We start from the raw sequence: 20,272 nt of genomic DNA on the forward strand, positions 1-20,272 counted from the left end.
TTTTTGAATTCTTCTCTCTTGTTTCGTTCTCATAGCCCAATGGCAGCAGTCAAGGGAAAGTTCACAACCCGTTCTTGCCCACGCCCATGTTGCCCCCACCGCCACCCCCGCCCATGGCGCGACCTGTGCCACTGCCCGTGCCAGACTCCAAACCTCCCTCCACCACGGCCGAGGGAGGGGGCACCTCGCCCACCTCGCCAAGTAAGTTCCTCACAAAGAGGTGCAGGGAGTGTGAAGTAAAGAGTGACTCCTCTCACCCTTCATACAATCTGCTATATGACATCAGAAGGGTCTTCCATTATTCTGGATCCCACTGGAGTTTTTTTTATGCAACAATAGTAGCTTCTACGTCACTGTGAAGGCGAGCAAAATGATACTTCTTGTTATCATTTATTGTATAATGTGTGTCATTTATTAAATGAGCACCACATGTAGGCCTTTAGAATAAATATCCCTGTAGAAGATGGAATAGTTTAGTTTCTTACAACAGCTCCATTATGTTAAGAGTTAAAAGACATGAAACAGAAATTAGAAAGAAAACATGCATAGATGTTTAGAAACTAAATCCTGGAACATAACCAAGATTCAATTTCTAAAATGTTCAGAATTGCTTTTTTTAGCTGTTGTCATAAATCCTATACAAAAGAAAACATGCTTTATTTATTAATTTAGTTTCAAAGTGCATTAAGTTTGAGTGTCAAGTCACAAAGTATTGAACATCAACGCCTTGAGTGCTATGTTTAGTCCTAAAGGCTTAAAGAACACATGTAAAAGGGTTTATGTTACTGTAGTGTGTGCAAGTGTGTGTGTGTGTGTGTGTGTGCGTGTGTGTGTGTGTGTGATTGTATGCGTGTCTCTGTCTAAATGTATCCGTTACAGTACGTCAGTGATGCTCTGAATCATGCTGTGTATGTGCATATGTGTGTGTGTGTATGTGTGTGTGTGGGTTAAAGCCCTGCAGCAGCACTATCCTAACTTCACCCAGAGTCCATCCCCTCAGCAGCAAATGCTTTGGTATTGATGTTGCTCTCTCTCTCTCTCTCTCTCTCTCTCTCTCTCTCTCTCTGTATGTATGTGTGCACCTGTGTGTGTGTGCGTGTGTGTGTGTGTGTGTGTGTGTGTGTGTCCCAGCCTACTCCACACCGAGCACGTCCCCTGCCCAGCGCTTTGTCAGTGTGGGCCCCAGAGACCCCAGCTTTGTAAATATCCCCCAGCAGCCTCAGGTGAGTGCACACAAACACACACACACACACACACACTTACACACACACACACACACACATCGCACGTAAGCAACATTCCGACTCTAGCGTGAGTGTTAAACTGTGTGGTGAGAGCTCACAGATTGTGTCCAGCTGTAGCTGCTTATCTAGAGTTGAATCTCTCCTTTCTGTACACTCTGTTCTGTATAGTTCATTTAATGAACTGTATCTCAATTCACATTACTTCAAAAAAAAAAAATGCGATCGCATACACAAGCACAAACACAGTTTCCTGAGAAAAAAGTGGTTGGGCTACACAATATACCATATTTTATTTACAAATAATTAAACACAACCAATTGAGCGTAGCTAAAGTTTATCACTGTAGGAGAATGAAATCATGAGCTTCACATTAATTCACGTTTACTGTCCTTTTCATTCCAAAGTGTCCGATCCGAATAAAATGATCAGACAAGTTGGATAATGTTGAATAAATTGACAAATAGAAGAATAATCACCGTGCAGACTTGTCAAACTGATTACTTTGTCATGAAGCAGAAGCATTGGATATAATTTTTTTAATACATTTTTATAAGTTGTATTATTCAGATCCAAATCAGCAGACAAAAATGTAAAAAAGGAGGCAGATGGGGGTCAATAAATCAATACAGGGCAATCAGACTCTTAAACAAAGGAGAAAAAGTCAAAACTGGTAAAGATAAGCAGAGAAGTTATGGTAAGGAATGCATGGGAAAGTGTCAAAACCTCACAAAGACTGTTAAATGCAAATAAAAGTGAGCGTGAAACAGATAACATGCCGTTGGTAATCAGTGTGAACTATATACTGAGTTGAGGAGGCTTCAGGATCAGCAGTGGATCGAGATGTGACCTACTTTCACAATCACTGCTTCAATACATTCTGCTTATTTGCATCACCAACAAGGCTAAAGTGTCAAAACCTAATGCTATGATCACACCTTCTGATTCGTTTAGAATATGTTTTACTTGATGCATTCAACTACAACTCATGACTGTGAATTTCTGACCTCCAGCAAGGAAAACCCAAAGAATATGCCCTCTCAAATCAGAAAATCCGTATGATCTCCTGAACTCTGAGTTCAGCACATGACACCAAATCAACACGGTTGCGTCAAGAGTAAACAAAGTAGCACTCCTTTACGTTTACATGAGTTCTAACGTATATACTTGTATAGGACTAGTTCCATCAACTTACAGACATAGTAGCTTGTTCTATATATAACTGACAATACAGGTTTCAGGAAGTAAATATACATCATTGTCACAGTGATCTTGTTAACTAAAGGCAAACATGGATGCATCCATCTGTTTTTTCCCACTTTGTAGCTCAAACACATTCGACGTCATTCAGAGTTGAGAATCTGCAATCACATTTTCATGAATTGATTGGAATTGATGAAAATATTTGCGTATAAAACAGCCAGTGTGAAAGAAAGGGCCGTTTTATTAACATCCATTATCTTGCAGCTCTACTCATCACTGTCATGTAGTACTGTACTGTAGAGACAACACAGCTCTTGTCTTCTGCTGCCCTTTGGAGCTGCTGAAACCTTCTTTAATGGACCTGTGGTCAAAATGGTGCTGCTTTTATGAAAAGCCTCCCCTCCATATTCAGCCAACACACATCGCTTAGGGAGCATTCACTGGGCGCGTGTCCCAGTCATACTCGCCGGATGGCCAAAATCCTTCTGGAGACATGATAGCAGTACGTATGAGGTTTAGAACGCATAGGGAACGTGTGAGTGTGTCCACAAGGATGGGAATATCTGACAGTTTTGACCTTGTGGGAAGATTTGTGTGGTTCCCCACAAGGAAAACTGCAGAACTGCAGAAGAAAGAACCTTTTGGTTACTGAGATTTAGGTTAGGGTTAGATATAGGTGTAGCATAGCATTAGTAAGCTGCATTAATAATTATGTAAGTAATTTCTCCTCACAAAGATCAAAGATTATGAGACAAACAACCGTGTGTGTGTGTGTGTGTGTGTGTGTGTGTGTGTGTGTTGGTCTGCTGTATTGACAGTGGCCTGTGTTGGTTGTGGTGAGTCCAGGCATGCTGCAGCTCCGGTGTCGATTTATCGACTCCGACACAGAACGCGAGACGCACTTCCCTGATAAGAATGGAGGCAGGTGTTTGTCATAGCGGACAGTGGAGGAGGGAGGGGTATTATTATGTATTGTTTGGATTTATTAATTTCCCCTCCCGCGATCCCTCTCTTTGCCTCTCCGTCTCTCTCAGGTGGCAGGAAGGAGGCTAAGCCTCTTTCATTCTGTGCGTCTCTGCTTGCTAACTCACACAGCTAATCCAACATTATTCATTACCAAAGCCTCCTCTGTGTTTGTCAGTGTGTGTGTGTGTGTGTGTGTGTGTGTGTGTGTGTGTGTGTGTGTCTTTGGTTGTTATAGCCCCATGTTCCCTTCTGACGTAATACAAACAGACCCACATGTAGGGTCATTTGGTCCTCTGTCCTCACTTTGTCTTTAGTTTTGCCTTGTGCTCTGAGGGATCACTTTGAAAAAGTCTACAATGCTAATATCTCTAATGAAGAAAAAGTAGAGAGGGTTTTATTTTCGTTTTTCAGAGCAGAAAGTTCTACATTCTCATTCTTTCTTTTTAGCTTTGGCTCAGAGTTTTTTTTTTTTTTCTTGATGTCTCTTTAAAATCAGCATCTCAATAAATAATAAAAGTGGGGTCTGGGGATTCCAGAACTACTATAGAAATCAGCTACTATTATTGTGGCGTAGTTCTAATTATAATAAATTATAGTTATAATCCTGAATTGAATTGGAATTTTTAAATAATGCCAATATAAGGCATGTTCATTTATCCTAATCTAATCCTCAAAACAAATATATACAGCATCCAGCATCATAGGAGCAAAAATAAGAAACAGAAAAACAAAAGCTTTTATTTACAGAGCATGCTCAATGTGTCCACCTTTTTTTCTCAAAACACAAATGAGTAGAATGATTTGGATTTGTTTTCATCATGGTCTGAAAAGATACTTTCAAAAAATATATTAACCCTATGATGCAGGACTTATACAATTTAGTTACAAAAGGATACGAAATGTTTTGAATCTACTCTCATTACATTTATTAAACTAGTCTGCGATCATAAGGGGGTCATTTATTTATTTATTTATTTATTTACACTGAAAGGCTACAAATAGTTCAAGACCCCCTGCCTTATGTTAACACCCACCCACTCTTTTACAGCAAACCAGACACAAAGCTGGTCTCAAGCCAGCTTTGAAAGGCAGCGCCATTTTTTTCCCACCCCACAACAAATGATTATCTCAATGAGCGCCTCTTTGACGAGATGATTGCATTGAAGTGTAAATATTAAAAGTGATTATAAGCTCTGGGAAAGCAACTATACCGAGGAAACCTTGACTCTTCTGCAGGGTTTGGTTATAGTATATTATTCCAGTTGGGTCAAATCATGAAACTAAATTGACTGCACAAGAAAAGCCCACATGGACCAGTTAGGTTCGCGAGCCGGCCGGCCAGCCGGCCGGCATGATAATCCAGCAGCCTCATTTATACCGCATATAATATAATATATAATAATATGCATAATTAAAATTTAATTTAAAAAAAATGTCAATCCATGTCTGCATGATGCGTGAATCTTACATATGGACATTACATAACAACATGAATCCAAGCTGGATGGAAATCAGTGATGGAGGTTTTACAAGGGGACTATTTTTTGTCTTTTTTAACTCACACTCCACAAATTGAGTGCTGGCTGGAGCAAGGTGCCCCGGTGTTACAGGGGGAAAAAGTTACCCCTGGCATCCAGAGCAGGGGGCAAGAGAAAGAGAGACGGGCAGATGTGAGAGTGTTGAGAGTGTGACTGTAAACATTCCCCACAGACAGGCTGTGGTAACCAGGCCCGGAGAGAGAGAAACAGACGGGCGGGGGCGATGAGAGAGAGAGAGAGAAGTGGGGAGAGAGAGATGGGGAATGACAGGGCGGAGGGAGGGTGGCAGGGTTACTGGCATTAGGCTTCAGAGAGACTGGCATGGGAGGTCAGAGTAGTATGAGAGCACACACACACACACACACACACACACACATCCCAACCCAGTTAAAGCAGACCCCCACTTTAGCTCCTACATTGCCTGTGCTCTTGTAATCCAACAAAGGCTTCCATACACACATACCACACACATTCTCTCTCTCTCTCTCTCTCTCTCTCTCTCTCTCCAAACATTGTCATAGTAACAGACGCTTTTATGGCCGAACTGACTTTTTAAACTTTTTTCCCTTTTGTTTTGGAAGAGCCCACCAGCAGCCGTGTCGTTTGCATCGAGACGAATCGAACGACTCGTTTTCACTCACGTAAGCAACCACACACAGTCGCACAGATTCTATCAGAGGTTAACTGCACAAAGTGTGTGTGGGGACTGCAGCACGACCCCGGTGAAGATGCTGTGCTGATAAAGCGCAGAGTTTTTAATCAGAAAGCGCAATGGGAACGGAGTGTGTGAGATGTAGAGACGAGATAGGCACTACAGCGTGACTCAGACATACACTCAGACACACACAGGATGGACTCCGGAGAAGAGCTCCTGATTTAATTTACTTACTGTAAAAGTTAGACTGCAGAATAGATAATTACTGTAATAAACTTGTATACTGTGTTATGCTCTGGGTAGTTAAAGTGTTTTTGTTGTTCCTGTGTGCATAATTAACATAATGAATATATATATATATATATATATATATATATATATATATATACACACACACTGTATATAGGTAAAGAGAGCGTGAGAGAGAGACAGAGAGAGAGAGACCTGGAAGGAGCTTATATGAAGAGCTTCTATAATGGAGTAATTTTAGTGTTTTTTTATTCGTGCTTTAAGTGAGTCGTTTGGCTGAAAGATCGCTCTATCGTTAAGCTGAAAGCCAGCCACTGCACACTCAGTTTAGCTTGCTCAGCATACACAGAGTTGAAGTGTACTTTCTTCTGAGACCAGAAGGGGGCATGACTTCTTCCCATGCAAATTAATTATGCCAGATTAATATCAGCACAGTGAGGCATGTTAATCTCCACTCACACACTGAACACAGAAACAGGAAATACAGAGCAGTAATCAGATCGAACACTGCCCTACACCTTACACTGCTGAAGAATGATGATGAAAGATGTGGATAAGATCGAGCCCTCAGGCTTGAGCCATTGTTTTCAATAGTCTAATAGAGCACCGTGTTATCAATGAGTCCCCTGCTCCTGTCCCATTCAGAAGCGTAAATAAATAATGCTGTAAATGTCTGTGGGCTCCCGTGGGGAGGGCAGCACGGGGACGGGCGATTTCACTGCCACTCTCCGCTCTCGACCTGGTTTGCATTACATGAGGCTGAATTCCTCCGAGATGACACTCATCTGAAGGCACTTTAGTGGGCTCGCTGAGTCAGCACATCCACCGAGCTGATGAGATTACTCCCGCCATTGGCAGCGAGTTACAGGAGCAGGCAAAGATTCCCTCTCTGTCACTCGCTCTCTCTCTCTCTCTCCCACCCTCCTTCCCTTTCTCATTCTCTCACTCCCTGCTTTACTCCCTGCTTTGTTGTCTGTTTCAGTCTGTGTTTTTTCTTTCTATTCCTTTCATTCACTCATCTTTTTTTTAGTTTATAAATGTCTGATAAATAGATAGATAGATAGATAGATAGAATGGCAAACATGCAGACAGACAGATGGATGGATGGATGCATGCATGGATGGATGGATGGATAAATGTCCCATATGTCCCATCCTCCCATCCCCCTCTCGGCCATTAAAACAGCTTTCACCTTGAAGGCTTGGCTTTTAGTCAGGACACGTCTGTGGCTGAACACTACATCTGCCTGTCCATTACAACCAGTTCCAGTTGTAGATCAGACAGTCAGAACAATACGCTGCTTGTTTGTACTGATTGCTATCATGGAAGTTCACTTCAGGCTAGCAGTGAATGTTTCCACCACTCCAAAAACCATAATCCCTTGAAAAAGACCCCTTAACCAGCAAACATGCACTCACGCACACACACACACACACACATATTGGTTTTATCTGTGTAGTGCCCCAGTCTAGATGCTTCTTCCTGCTGTTCCAACAGCTTTCAGACTGACGGAATCTTACGTTCTGGTTTTCCCCATGATTTCCAGCCTTTAAAGGCAGCGCAGAACAGAAAGCTAGTGAGAGAATGATGATGATGATGATGATGATGATGATGATGGAGGAAGAGATGGAGTCTCTCTTTTTCTATCCATCCTGCTGACTGCATAGGGAGGCCCTGACTCTCATTTAGTCTCCCTCACACAGGGCACAGCCACCTCAGCCGGAGAGTGGGAGGTCACCTGTGGCAGGTCAGGGATTGTTTAGAAGAGAGCAGAGGATAAGAGAGGAGAGGGAAGGATAAGAGAATAGAGGGACAGTGGTTTCAGGTCCAGCGGTGTGGTTGTGGAGAACAGGGTAGGAAAGGAGAAAGGCTGTAATCATGAAACCAGACAAAAGCTGACCCTGTTTCTCTTTAGCGTGTGTGTGTGTGTGTGTCCGTGTGTGAAGATATCAGGCAATGCAGAGGAGATCACTGTGGTTTGTATATATCTCTTTCTCTCTTTTGCCTCTCTTTCTCTCTTATTCGATCTTTCTCCTAGTCAACGGTGAAGACTCCAGGCTACCGTGGACAGCGTGCCAGCCATGTGGTCCTGCTTCTGGTTTCCGCAAAGCAGCAAAGCCTTACGTTCTTTTTACACAGCTGGAACAGTACAGTGTTGTATATGAGAGCTGAGTGCTTCGCTGTGCTCCCTTAGTTTACTGCCCTTTCCTGTCCTACAATAGTTGAGACACAACTCAAACTGTCTGACCTGCACTATAGATCAGGTTAACTCGGTCGTCCCACACAACAGTGCACCTCATGGTGTGAGCTGGAGTGATGTGGAATTGTAAAGATTAGTGGCACTGCTCATGATGACTCATGTTGAGCTTCATAATTATCTCATGTGTTGAATTACGTAAACTATCCAGGTCAGGAACTAAGGTCATGTATCACTTAAGCTTAAAGGCTCATTCCAAGGTGAGAAAGTTGGGTAAAACTTTGTAGACCGTATTCAGAGCGAGCAGTGAGGATTTAATACTGAAGTATTCCGACCTCAAATGTTAACTATGGACGTATGAGAGTGGAAGCCATTTAGTTCAATTATACCAAATTCACAGTGATTGATGTGATAATTACAACTAAGACTATTCTTTTCATTTTTAATTGTATCTTGATTATGTTACATCGTATTACATTTGACCGCAAAGAAAAAAAGAAACACTATCCTTCTACAGTCTGCATTTAAAATCCCTTATTTCAAGGCAAGTGTTTATTTTTAAAGGTGGTGGTCTAAACACCCAATCTCTGATTAGGTACTGCCACTTTACATTATCTTTACATTTTACTTCTACTTTACATTATCTGCTTTACATTATCTTTACATTATACTTCTACTTTACATTATCTACTTTACATTATCTGAATGGCGCACACAGGGGAACAAAAGCATGTGCATGAGTCGCCAACTCTGAATACAGCCCCAAAAGAAGTGATTTGGTAAGACTTTCTTAGGTTAAAGGTGTAGAAGTGTATATTAAGTGTTTAAAATAATTTAATACATGCCCTTAGGCTTTCATTAGGTTTCAAATGAGTTGCAAGTTAACAGGTTTTCCATTCTTTCCAATCATGCGTTCATACGCTACACTTGCATTAGATAGAGGTCAGGTGAAAAAAAAATCCCATCCCAGGACCTATCAGTGAACGTTTTCATGTTTTCCCCAAAACACCTGATAGCATCATCATTTCCTGACCACTTGAATCAGGTGTATCCGAGAAGAGAAAGGAACCGAATCTGAGAGCCATAAACTCCTTGAAACTGGTCTCAGATCAGCAACATAATGTATTACAGCAACACACATGGAAGACATCAAGTGAGTGTGGGATGTTGGAAGGGGGGGCGGGGGGGTGGGGGGTGGATGGGTGGGGGTTTGGGGTTGGCGGGTTGAAGCCGAAGTGGAGGGGGGGGTGGGGTTTCGTACCAGAACAGCATTCCTGTGGCTGTGATACAGACCACACCACACACTGCACTGCACATGTGGCCATGAGATTCACTCTCGCTTCTGCTCCCACACACTCTCTCCTAATCACGGCAATATGCCTGAGCTGCTACCACAGAGAGAGAGCGAGAGAGAGAGAGAGAGAGAGAGAGAGAGAGAGAGAGAAGCACAGAACATGTACTTGTATGCATGTAAAACCAATTAAGTTGTACAACTACATTGTAGCTCGCTCCACAACAGTGCTCTTTGTGGGAATGTTTATAAAAGTCAAACGTTGGCACTTGGCAGTTTTTATGTTCTTCTGTGCTTTAACTTTGATCATGTTGCAAGTGTTAGTATTATGAAAAGACAGATAAATCTCATCATAATGACACAGCATAGTAACTTCATACCATTTGCAGCTCTTTTCTCTCTCTCTCTCTCTTCTGCACATCTGCTGACTAAATCCTACCTGTCAGCACAGCACACCGCACTGTAACTCTACCCCACTGTCCACACACTTACAGGGGAAATATTGGAGACAACCTTATAAGCTTATTCAGTCCCCCTCCCCTCTCTTTCTCCCTTTTCTCTATGCCTGCAAACGCTCATCTCCAGAAGTCTTCTCAGGACAAGAATAAGAAGGAGGGAGGGACGGAGGGAATGGAAGAAAAGTTTGAAAGCAGACATAGACAAAGACACCAGGAAGCTGCAGTGAGCCTGAGAGCAAAAGTCCCTAGTCAGCAAGTTGTATTGATTAAAAACTAACCTTCCAGTTTCTCCACTGCGCTCGTGGCCAGCCATAGAATTTAAACACGTTATGAGTCTGTGTGGTGCAAATGTGTGTGTTTATGCGAGAGAGGGTATTTGCAGCCTGCTAGAACCATTAGCGACTTTACAGCAGCATTTGATTTACATGTTATCAAATGATAGCGTTCAGATTATTTTAGAAAGTCTGCATTGTGTTGAGCAAGTGGCGGTTTTTATTCAAATCAAGAGCTAATATCCCGTTAAAATAGTGAGGAGGAGGAGAAGATGAAACAATATATTTCAAGTTATTTAACATGTGTCAACAGTTATGAGCATATTCTGAGCATTCACAAGACACCTAATGAAAGTCTAATAAGTATCAGTTTATATATGTAATATGTATTTAATATCAAACACTACTATGCAACATATACAATTCAAATATGTGAATCACATTCATATAAAAGTATGTGAGAAATCTCATTGATGACTCGATAATCATTAATAAATAATAAAAATGAATAATCGCTACAAATCCACAAATCATAGAAAATATAATGCATTAAATGAAAGAATAGGCCATGTTAAACAAGTATGAATTTAAAAGACTTAGAAGCAGCAGAATGCTTGGGGAAAGCTCAGGGAAATTTGTTTGCCTCAGTGATGTAATGCTGTCCAAAATGAGCCCTTATCTTTACTCTGATTGGCCATAAAGTTTAAACGTCTAATTAATCCTGTGTCCTGATTGGTGGATACAGCATGGTGGTGTGTAGAAAGGATGGGAGGGAGGGAGAGAGAGAGAGAGAGAGAGACTGTATGTGTGCGGTTTTCTGAATCAGTATTGTGTGTGCACTTGTTTTGCCAGGGGTAGGTGGATAAGCATGGAACAGAACCGGGGAAAGTGGGATTTAACAAAAATGAGAGAAAAAGTAAGAAGTGTAGGAAGTGATACAGAGTTGTTAATGATAGTCACGTATATGGGTGTCTGGTTGTCCTTGGCAACCAGACATGATGTAACACCAGGATGAACTTGAACTTGGAGGAAGAGGGGAGGGGACGGGAGATCGGAGACAGGGAGCATGAGGGAGAAGGAGGGGAGGGCACTTTGCTCACTCTCTGGAAACATGAACAATAGAGCCGGGCGATCAATAAGCCCATTTCACTGAAGGATTAGAGAGAGCAGAGAGCTGGACACTAAACTCCACTGGTGCTCGTGAAACAGGTTACTTCCTGCTTCTGCAGAGGAGTCAGGCTGAAGGGGTTCAAGGCAGGAGACAATACCAAACAGAGGAGAGGAAAAGAAAGGAACAGAAAGAAGATGAAATGAACAGAAAGAGAAGAGGAAAGGAGAGGAGATAAGGAGATGAAAGAAGAATGAAGAGGAGGAAAACAAAGGAAATGAGAGAAGAGAGGAGGAAAGGAAAGGGGAGAGAATTAGAGAGGAAAGTAGAGGAAGGAAGAGGAGAGGAATGGAGCAGGCTAAAGAGGAGAGTAGAGGAAGAAAAGAGGAGAGGAGATGAGAGAACAAGAAAGGAAAAGAGAGGAGCAGAAAGGAGAGGAGTGAAGAGGAAATGAGGACCAGAGAAAAGGAAAGGAGAGGAGATAAAACAAAAAGCCAGTCGAGAAGAGGAGTGTAAATGATGAGAGGAAAGGAAATGAGAGAAGAGAGGAGGAAAAAAGGAGGGGAGAGAAGTAGAGAGGAAAGTAGAGGAAGGAAGAGGAGAGGAATGGAGCAGGCTAAAGAGGAGAGTAGAGGAGGAAAGGAGAAGAGGAGAGGAGATGTGAGAAGAGGAAACAGAGGAAAGGAATGGAGATGAGATGAGAGAACAAGAAAGGAAAAGAGAGGAGAGGAGTGAAGAGGAAATGAGGACCAAAGGAAAGGAGAGGAGATCAAACAAAAAGAGAGGAGAGGAGAGGAAAGGAAATGAGTAAAGGGAAGAGCAGAGGCAAGAAAAAGAGTTAAGAAGAGGACATTTAGGAAGAGAAAAGGAGAGGAAAGGTAGAGAGGAAAAGAGAAGAGGAACAGCTGGGTACAGAGGGCAGGAGAATAAACAGGTGAGCACAGACAGGTGAGCTGAGGCAGGGCTGTGTAGTAAACATTCCAGAATCCAGTTTAAGCCTTTACACTACTCTAACACAATACATAAGAAGAGTATTATGGTCTGTATAAGTTTTCAGAAATTATTATCCTGTTAGGATATAGATTAACAATTATTAATGGTCACTAAAAGGAAACAAAAGATTGGACAGTTAGGAACTCCTGCTAGTGACCAGAGTAGAGTGACTTGAGTGACACATGATGATGCCAGTGTGAGTGCAAGGTCACACTTCTGCCTGTGCCTTGATTGTTGTGTGGTGAAATCTAGATGAACCACTACTGAATTCCTCTTTCAACTTCGACGTCTTTTTCAGCAGGTACATTTTATTTGCATTTGTTCTGACTGCTGCTTTACTCTCTCTCTTATGTACAGTGGTACCTGGGCTAAGGAGTCCAGATTCAGACCGGCCTCTCCCGAGCTCACATGCCCCTCCCTGCCTTCCCTGAGTGTGACCTTCAAATGTGCCCACCGGTGTGACGCGCCAGGATCTGCCCGCCGCCCTCAATGCCCACAGACCCCCAGCATGGCTACAGCAGAACCCAGAACAAATCCAAACAACTCAACTCAACACGCTTACAACAAACATACTCAGTATCTGTATATCCCATATATATTCCTCCAGATGTATGGTTTCTATTCCTGTATTCATATATAGTAACTGTCCAGCTCTTCTCTCTCCAGGAGATTGGGCTTGAAAATGGAGAGATCTGATTTACTTGGAAACGTGCATGATTTTTTTTTTTTTTTTTTAATTTTGTTCAACCAGATAAGGAAAACATAATGTGACACAATCGAAGAGCTTCCTTCAGTCCATGACTGTACCCAGTCTCATCGAGAGCTGAATCTCTATCAGTAATTCCTGAATTTGTTGCAGTTTCACGTATTGGCTACGTGATTTGATCATCCCGGACTGGCGCTCCCCGTGCTCCTCTCCCTCGTGTTTGGCAGGATCTGGCGGATCTGGCATTTTTTTGGGGTAAAACCCTACTTCTGCTTGTGGACTTCTTACAGAGGTTTTACTTGGATCAGATATTCCACCAGCTAAAACCTCTCTCTTGACTCAATAGTCTGCTCTGGCCAGAACTGTTCATCCATATCTTCACCGCCGAGACCTTCAACGCCATGCCCATGGCCCAGCAGACTTCATGTGCCGGGAAATGGCAACTATGAGAAGAAATTCCCCTGGTTTGTGTCTTGGGGCAGGAAGTGAGAAGATGGTGGTGTTTGATATGAGCTCAGAAGGCTGTAAAGTGAAGAATTAATACGGGAGATTTTTTTTTTTTTTTTTTTTTTTTGGAAAAAGAAATTGTCTCCCATCTTGGAGATGCGTTCATATTTTTGTTTTTTTGTGTTTTTGAGTCATTTCAGTTGTTTCTAATACACCCCATGTAAAGGTCTGCTATTAGAGAGAACGGGCGGATAGAAAGGCTGAGCTTCCATTCATTAACAAGACATAAGACAACCATAATTGGAAGTAAAAGGAATTTTGAATTGAGGAAAGTGCAATTTTGTTGGAAAGCTGTCAGATTGTTAAATATCTTTTGTAAGATAGATCATTGCAGTGAATGTTGAAAAGTATATCTCTATATATATTTTTCTTCCTAGTCCATTCACACCTCTGGGACTCTAAAATATCGGGGTACAAAAATAGAACAAATAGCCTAGTGTGAAATAGAGGGAGCTGTATGTGCTTTTTTTTTTATTTTTATTATTATTATTATTATTATTATTATGTTTGTTCATCTTTGTAAATTTGTTGGTATTGTAGAAGAAATATCCCTTTAAGAAAATTTAAACAATCAATTTTAAACATTTTGACAACTTCATCCACACATTGACATTAGACTGCTGTGCAAGTTTGTTTCCAAAATCAGCTAATTAACTTATTTTAATGAAGCACATAATGTAGGAGCAGTTAGCTGTTCGTCATATCTCATCAGGCCAACTCCATTGCGTGTAACATAAGAAAGATTCGATCATATCAGCAGCTTCAGACATGGTTGGTTATGAAGAGCTCTCAGAATAGGAACACTAATCTGTGGTCAGTTTATATATTTTTTGATGTTCTATATGGACGAATCCCAGCACTCTTACTCTTAAACCCTTTCTACGTTCAGTATGGTCCTTTTTCTTCTTTAGCTGAAAGCTCTTGTGCCTGTTCTGTGACCACAGACTGGTAGTCGATGCCGGGGTGACACAACAACAACAACAAAAAACAACAACTTCTGTAACCTTTTATGAAAGTGTTATACAAAATAACAAAGAAAAAAAAACAAATGACTGAAGAAGATCAGACAAAAACACGAATGCAACCGCAGAGCGAAGCCTTTCTTAATTCATTTGCTTCGCATGCGATTTAACCGTTATTCTTCATTCGACTTTTGACTTTTGTTTCCTACAGTACGTATATAATAAATACACTTACACCTGACTCATCCACTATTGATCAAATCTCAGAAAAGTAAGAAAAAAGAAAAACACACAAAAAAAAATAAAAAAATCTGCATGTTCTAGTGTTAGTGACAAATTTTTACATAGATTATGTAGAGATAAAGTAGTGTGAATAAAGACACAATATTGTAATCCCAACTCCAGGCACTTGCCAAATCGAGTATTTTGTTTGGCCCCTTAAACGTAGGGTATTTTTACTGCTGTCCTCACAATCAACCAGCTAACACGTCTTTGTGGTTCTCCTTAGCGTCTCCTTCACCTTTCTCTATATCGTCCCTCCCTCCTTTGATGCTTTTTTTAAAAAAAAAACAATCATTCTTTTTTTTTTTTTTACTTGCAAGAGCAATTCACTTTCTCCTCTCAAATTGCTCAGTTGTTCCTCATCGATGTGCCTTGGTCTAGTCTTGAGTTGATTCACAAGTCGCAGTGCATTTTACTTCCCAGATCTTTTCCATCTTGCTGCTACTATGCAGGGAATCAGAGAGTGAAGAAGATAATAGGAATATGTGCTAATAATACATTAAGAGGAGCACTGTGTGAGCCCAGGCCTAGTGATACAACATCTATACAAGACTCAGTCTTGTACTACAGTGTTAATCATGCGCAGGCACTTATTAGTTGTATAGTCAATAGGAAATGAATCATTGATTAGTGTAACTGTTATCATTCTGACACCCAGGCCCTTTTTAGCTAGTGTATTGATATTTATGGATGTTGCTGCAATTATTTCTAAATGGAAACAACCTTTTTTTTTTTTTAGTCTTCCTGTTTTTGTTCCCAGAACAGTAAAATAAGGGGGGAAATGAATGAATGAATTAATTAATTAATTAATATGCAATACCTGCTTGCACTCATTTAGATGTCCTTTTCATCCTTTCTTTTTTTTTTTTTTAACCAAAGTTAGTGTTGCACTTGACTGGCTGGTTGGCAGATTTGCTTTTTCATTCAAACTCCACACCGGTCATGTTTGGGAATTCTACTTTCTTTGCGCTTGACCTAAATGACTATTCACGTATTAGGCTTCCTCTTTCTTTTTCCTTTTGGTCACAAGCAAGCCTTAAAACAAGGAAAAATTTCTCTCCAGTACGACAATGTTTAACATACGTGCATTTAAGCATTTAAGAAATTGCGAAAACGCCCATTTTATGTACATGTTGATCTTCCATAATAACCAGTTTTCTTGTCTATTCCATATATATCATTTAAGAAAAAAAAATATCAAGAAAATTTTCCAAGTGTTTGATATGGCGTTTTAGTGGTTACACTTGTGTGTGGATTGTGTGTGCTTTCTTTTTTTCTATTATTTTTTATTAGTGTGTCAGGTTTTTTTTTGTTATTGTTATCGTTGTTGGGGTTTTTTTTTCATTGTCCTTGCCTACCCTTTAGTAATGAGTTGGGCATTATTTCCTTATCTGCACTAAATATGAAAGAATGACAGTTATGAGGATTTTTAATAAATAAATAAATAAATAAAACAGCTTCCAGGGCTTAAACGAGCAAAGGGAAAAAAAACTGATTTGATTGCACGGACATTTAAAAATTTTTTTTTTTTTTTTTGTCACAGAACCTTAGTTTAGTTTAGAGCAGCCTAGCATCTAATCAGCAGGATATCTGGCTGTGTGTGTAAAATAATGAAAAAATTGCAACCTTTTTAAAGAAAGACAAAAAAAGAGAAAAAGAATATAAAAGCAATAGCTTGGGCAGTCTCTTTTGTTGTTGTGTTGTGTGTGTAATTTTTTAGTTAGTTAGTTTTGTTTTGAGGGGGGTTACAAACAGAGTTTTTGGGAGAAGAAGAACAAATCTAATTGAAATTGAGAAGAGAGCTAGGACTAGGACGCCGCTGAGTATGGGAGATCTGTTGTTTGTATATTGTATAGTTTTATTAATTACACTGATTTTAAAGCTGCCCTATTTTATAATGCAGGACTTTTGTAACATTGATTAAATGAGGAAAAACTAGTGTTGTGAATTTTTGCATCGTTTGTAATAAGGCCACATTAATAGAACTTGTTTTTTTTGTTTATTTGTTTGTTTTGTTTTCGTTTGTTTGTTTGTTTGTTCGTTCGTTCGTTCTCTGGGGAACTGGATTTAAGTTGAAAACTTTCCTGTTTCCTGATTTATCTTTTTTTTCTTTCGCTTTCCTTTTTGTATGTATTTAAAGACATTTTTGTTTGGTTGGGTTTTTTTTTTCTTCTTTCTTTTGATGGTATAGAATATTTCCTATACTTGAAAAGTATAAGGTATTGAGGTGAAAGCCCCATTGTAAATGGATGTTACAAGTATGCTTGCTGTATGTTTTGAAGGTTCTTTGTTGCATCAGTGTTGATGAAGCTAAATTTAGTTAATTCTGAGGATGTTGGTAAGAAACGAGAGCGTTTTTATGCATTTTAAAATTAGTTTTAGGCAGAAGACAATGACATAGACAGCCAAAGGATGCCCCTATTATAAATGCATCTAGGCATCTTTTTGTGTTCACCATTCCATGCAGGAAAATAAACAGCTTGATATGCAACATGATTCTTTTTCTCTTCAACATCTCTCCATCTCTCTCTCTCTCTCTCTCTCTCTCTCTCTCTCTCCCACCTCTGCTAACCGAGCATGGAGTCACAGCACGCTGAGAAGCATTCTCTCCATGTCACCACACACTGCTGCGGGTCTTCTTATTGGCTCTGCTGCACCTACCCACTCAACCACATACACACACACACTCATACACACACACAGAGTTTGGAATGAAACTATTGGGAATGAGACATTTTATGGTAATATATCTAGTACCAGTTCTCAAACAAAATTGACCTTTTACTTGCAGCCCTACTCACAGACTTTTCAGTTTTACTGAGTATACACTGTGTATGCAGAAAGTCTAAATTAGCAGGTTTTTGTTAAGCTTCATTTTTTTGTCCACTGAAAGAGCAATCTTTCATAATGCAGTGTGAAGCCTGAGCAACAGCTACGACTTCAAGCTACTAGTTCGAACACATGACACTGTGCGCTTATGCGCATCGCCAAATGGCTACATGCATTTTCAAATCACGGGCGCTAAAATTATCCCCTGTAATCTAAACAGCCTCGAATTATGAATCATCACTGTCCAGAATGGTGTCCATATGTTTGCTGGGTTTTTATATCCCACCATCACCACCGCACCACACCACACCACACCACAACTGCATACCCACATATATCATTTCCATCAATGCCACATTTCAAATCAGTTCCTCATTCCACAGACTGTATCAGATATAAAACACATGTATTCTTCATAAGGCTGTGCTTTTAGGGTCAAAACAGTATTCCACTGTAAATATTGCCACTTTCCAATCACAGCCGCAGTCAGCTGTTATGTGCCAGTTATTGCAGATGAATTTGTGAAGGGGAGGACAATGTAAGCATAGCTTTGCATCAAATGCACACTGAGAGAAATCTTCTCAGCATTGTCCATACCAAAACTATTACTTCGCACTTCAACTGTTCACTTTTACCCATGAAACCCACTTACTCATGAATGGGTTAAATGTCCTCACATAATGAGCCTCATCATCATCTGTAATATGGAGACCGATGAAATGTTTCAATGTGATTATTTGAATTATTTATGAAAATAATGCTGTGGATGGTTTTGAGTAAAAATGGTTTTGAGTCTTCGAGGTGAACATTGCATTGGATTAATATCAGGGTAACATTCAGTCACAGTTCACATTCAACTCTACCATCAAACTAGAAAACATGGCTGATATAGCCTGCAATCCCAACCTCATTTTGTTTCCTGGAGGATGTTTTCAGGCATGGGAAAGTGCATGTGTGTGTGCAAACCTTTTCTACTGCTGGACAATCAGCACTGATTAACAAACTCTCACATCATGTCCACTCACTCATTTCCATTTATGATGTGATCTGGTTAAAATCTTTTTTTGTTGTTGTTGTTTTTGGTTAAAATCACAATATTGAAGGCCCTTCTAACATTTTTATACAGACCTACAGTACAAGGAATCAAAACAGACGCAGCCCTGTAAATCGGGCATCACGCTGAGCTGAGGCAGGTAGCTTATCCGCATTCTCGACTAATCCAGGCGCTTTGTCCTTCTCCTTACTAAACTTGGTGCTACCTCGATTGATAAGACAGAAGATAACTCGAAAACATGACCATCGCGAGCGACCCTGCTGATCCACCTAGCAGTCTTATCTGCATGAGAACTATGCACTCGTGAAATGAACGCTATTCCAAACAAAGTTTGGTATCGACCTTCATTTAACCTTTACCTTTTGTCATGTGTTTTTTTGGGGTTTTTTTAGTTCAACTTCTGTTGAAATGTAAAGAAAAAATAAAATAAACGCAAACCAGCATTTTAACTGATACATTTAAAATTGTAGTGCCTGTGAAAATCTGTATTATATTGCTCTTATTGATAACAAATACACTTTATAACTGTTTGGATTTGTTTTTGGGTTTTTTTTGTCTCTTAACACCGATAGCCTTTGCTGTGTTTCAGAGCCCTTTGACTATAACTGATATTCAATATCCATGGACTATAACCTGCATGATCCTCTGTACTCACCTAGTGAAGCTCTTAATGAATATGACTAGAAGAAAAAAAATGTTTGTTTGTTTTTAAAATCATTTTGTTCAGGAAGCTGTCTCTCCCACTGAACAGATTTATGTTGTTTGTTTGTTTGTTTGTTTTTAACGTTAAAATATGCTCTAGTGTAGTATCGATTACATTTACGCACTCTGTGTTCACTCTGTGTTTAGTTGTGTTTGATTTCACTTTTTATCATTCCCCCTTTCATATAGTACCGCCATGGAAACCATATACACCATACCAGCATCAGCAGGGCATAGGGAAGATCCAGAGAGGTCTTCATTTGATGAAGCATCATGTCCTGAAGCTGTGGAGAGAACAAAATCACATAAGTGATTCCCCCATGTCGTTGACGCGCTAGCCTCAGTGGTCTGAGGATCAATGCTGCTGTCTCATACGAGGTGTTCAGCACTATTAGAGGAAGAAAGAACCTCACTGAAGAGTGTGTGATTTGTGCAGTGCTAAGAGAAGTGAGCTCTGGTGACTCTCAGGACTATTTATTGATGTGAAAGCAGATGGAGCAGTTCAAGGCTAAAGTTAAGAGTCCAGCCTACCAGGGCAGGATGCAGAAAAGTCCAGAAAACCTTTTTTGAATGGCAGGAACACTTTTCTGCCTCGCCTAGATGGTATGGTTACTTTGTTGTCCGATTTGTATCAGTAACTAGAAGTAATAATAGCAGGATTTGGGGACAAAATGTCTGGCAGAACTTTTTCACCAACAAAGCTCTGGTGTCTCAATGTGCCAGAACGCTGCAGGTGTGGAACCGGGGGTTGGCGAAAGTCCGAAAGTCATTTTCACAACCGTAACTGAAATAAGACACGGATTATGCAGAGCGCTGTTAAATATCGAAATAAGAATGAGCAATCTGAGAACAGAATGAACATTTAACTGCCAAGTGAACTGAGTTTGAGCTACAGAACGTCATTTAAGCCAAAAGTGGAAAGGTTGTATCTCTCAGCTCTTTCGTTACCTGTTGTCTATGATGGTTTCTCTGATGCGTATAGACACTAAAGCATTTGACTCAAACCCAGAGGAATTTTCATTTTTACTCTATTCATGAGCTAGTACGTTTCCTGGTCTG

At 40.4% G+C, this 20,272-nt stretch overlaps 1 protein-coding gene across 2 annotated transcripts in view; it reads left to right on the forward strand.

Moving 5' to 3' along the window:
- Positions 1-17,124, forward strand: part of nfia (nuclear factor I/A) — a 127,098-nt gene extending 109,974 nt beyond the window's left edge. Inside the window, exons 8-10 of one of the 2 annotated variants that reach the window (XM_053634967.1) lie at positions 36-201; positions 1,132-1,223; positions 12,529-17,124. In XM_053634967.1, the coding sequence (XP_053490942.1) occupies positions 36-201; positions 1,132-1,223; positions 12,529-12,543 (273 nt within the window). In that variant the 3' untranslated portion in view covers positions 12,544-17,124. Of the gene's footprint in view, positions 1-35; positions 202-1,131; positions 1,224-5,529; positions 5,934-12,528 lie in introns of those variants that run through there. The other variant, XM_053634968.1, reaches the window with a different exon arrangement.
- Positions 17,125-20,272: the final 3,148 nt, after the last annotated feature.

This window comes from Ictalurus furcatus, chromosome 10 (genome assembly GCF_023375685.1).
Source record: "Ictalurus furcatus strain D&B chromosome 10, Billie_1.0, whole genome shotgun sequence".
NCBI classification, from domain to species: Eukaryota; Metazoa; Chordata; class Actinopteri; order Siluriformes; family Ictaluridae; genus Ictalurus; species Ictalurus furcatus.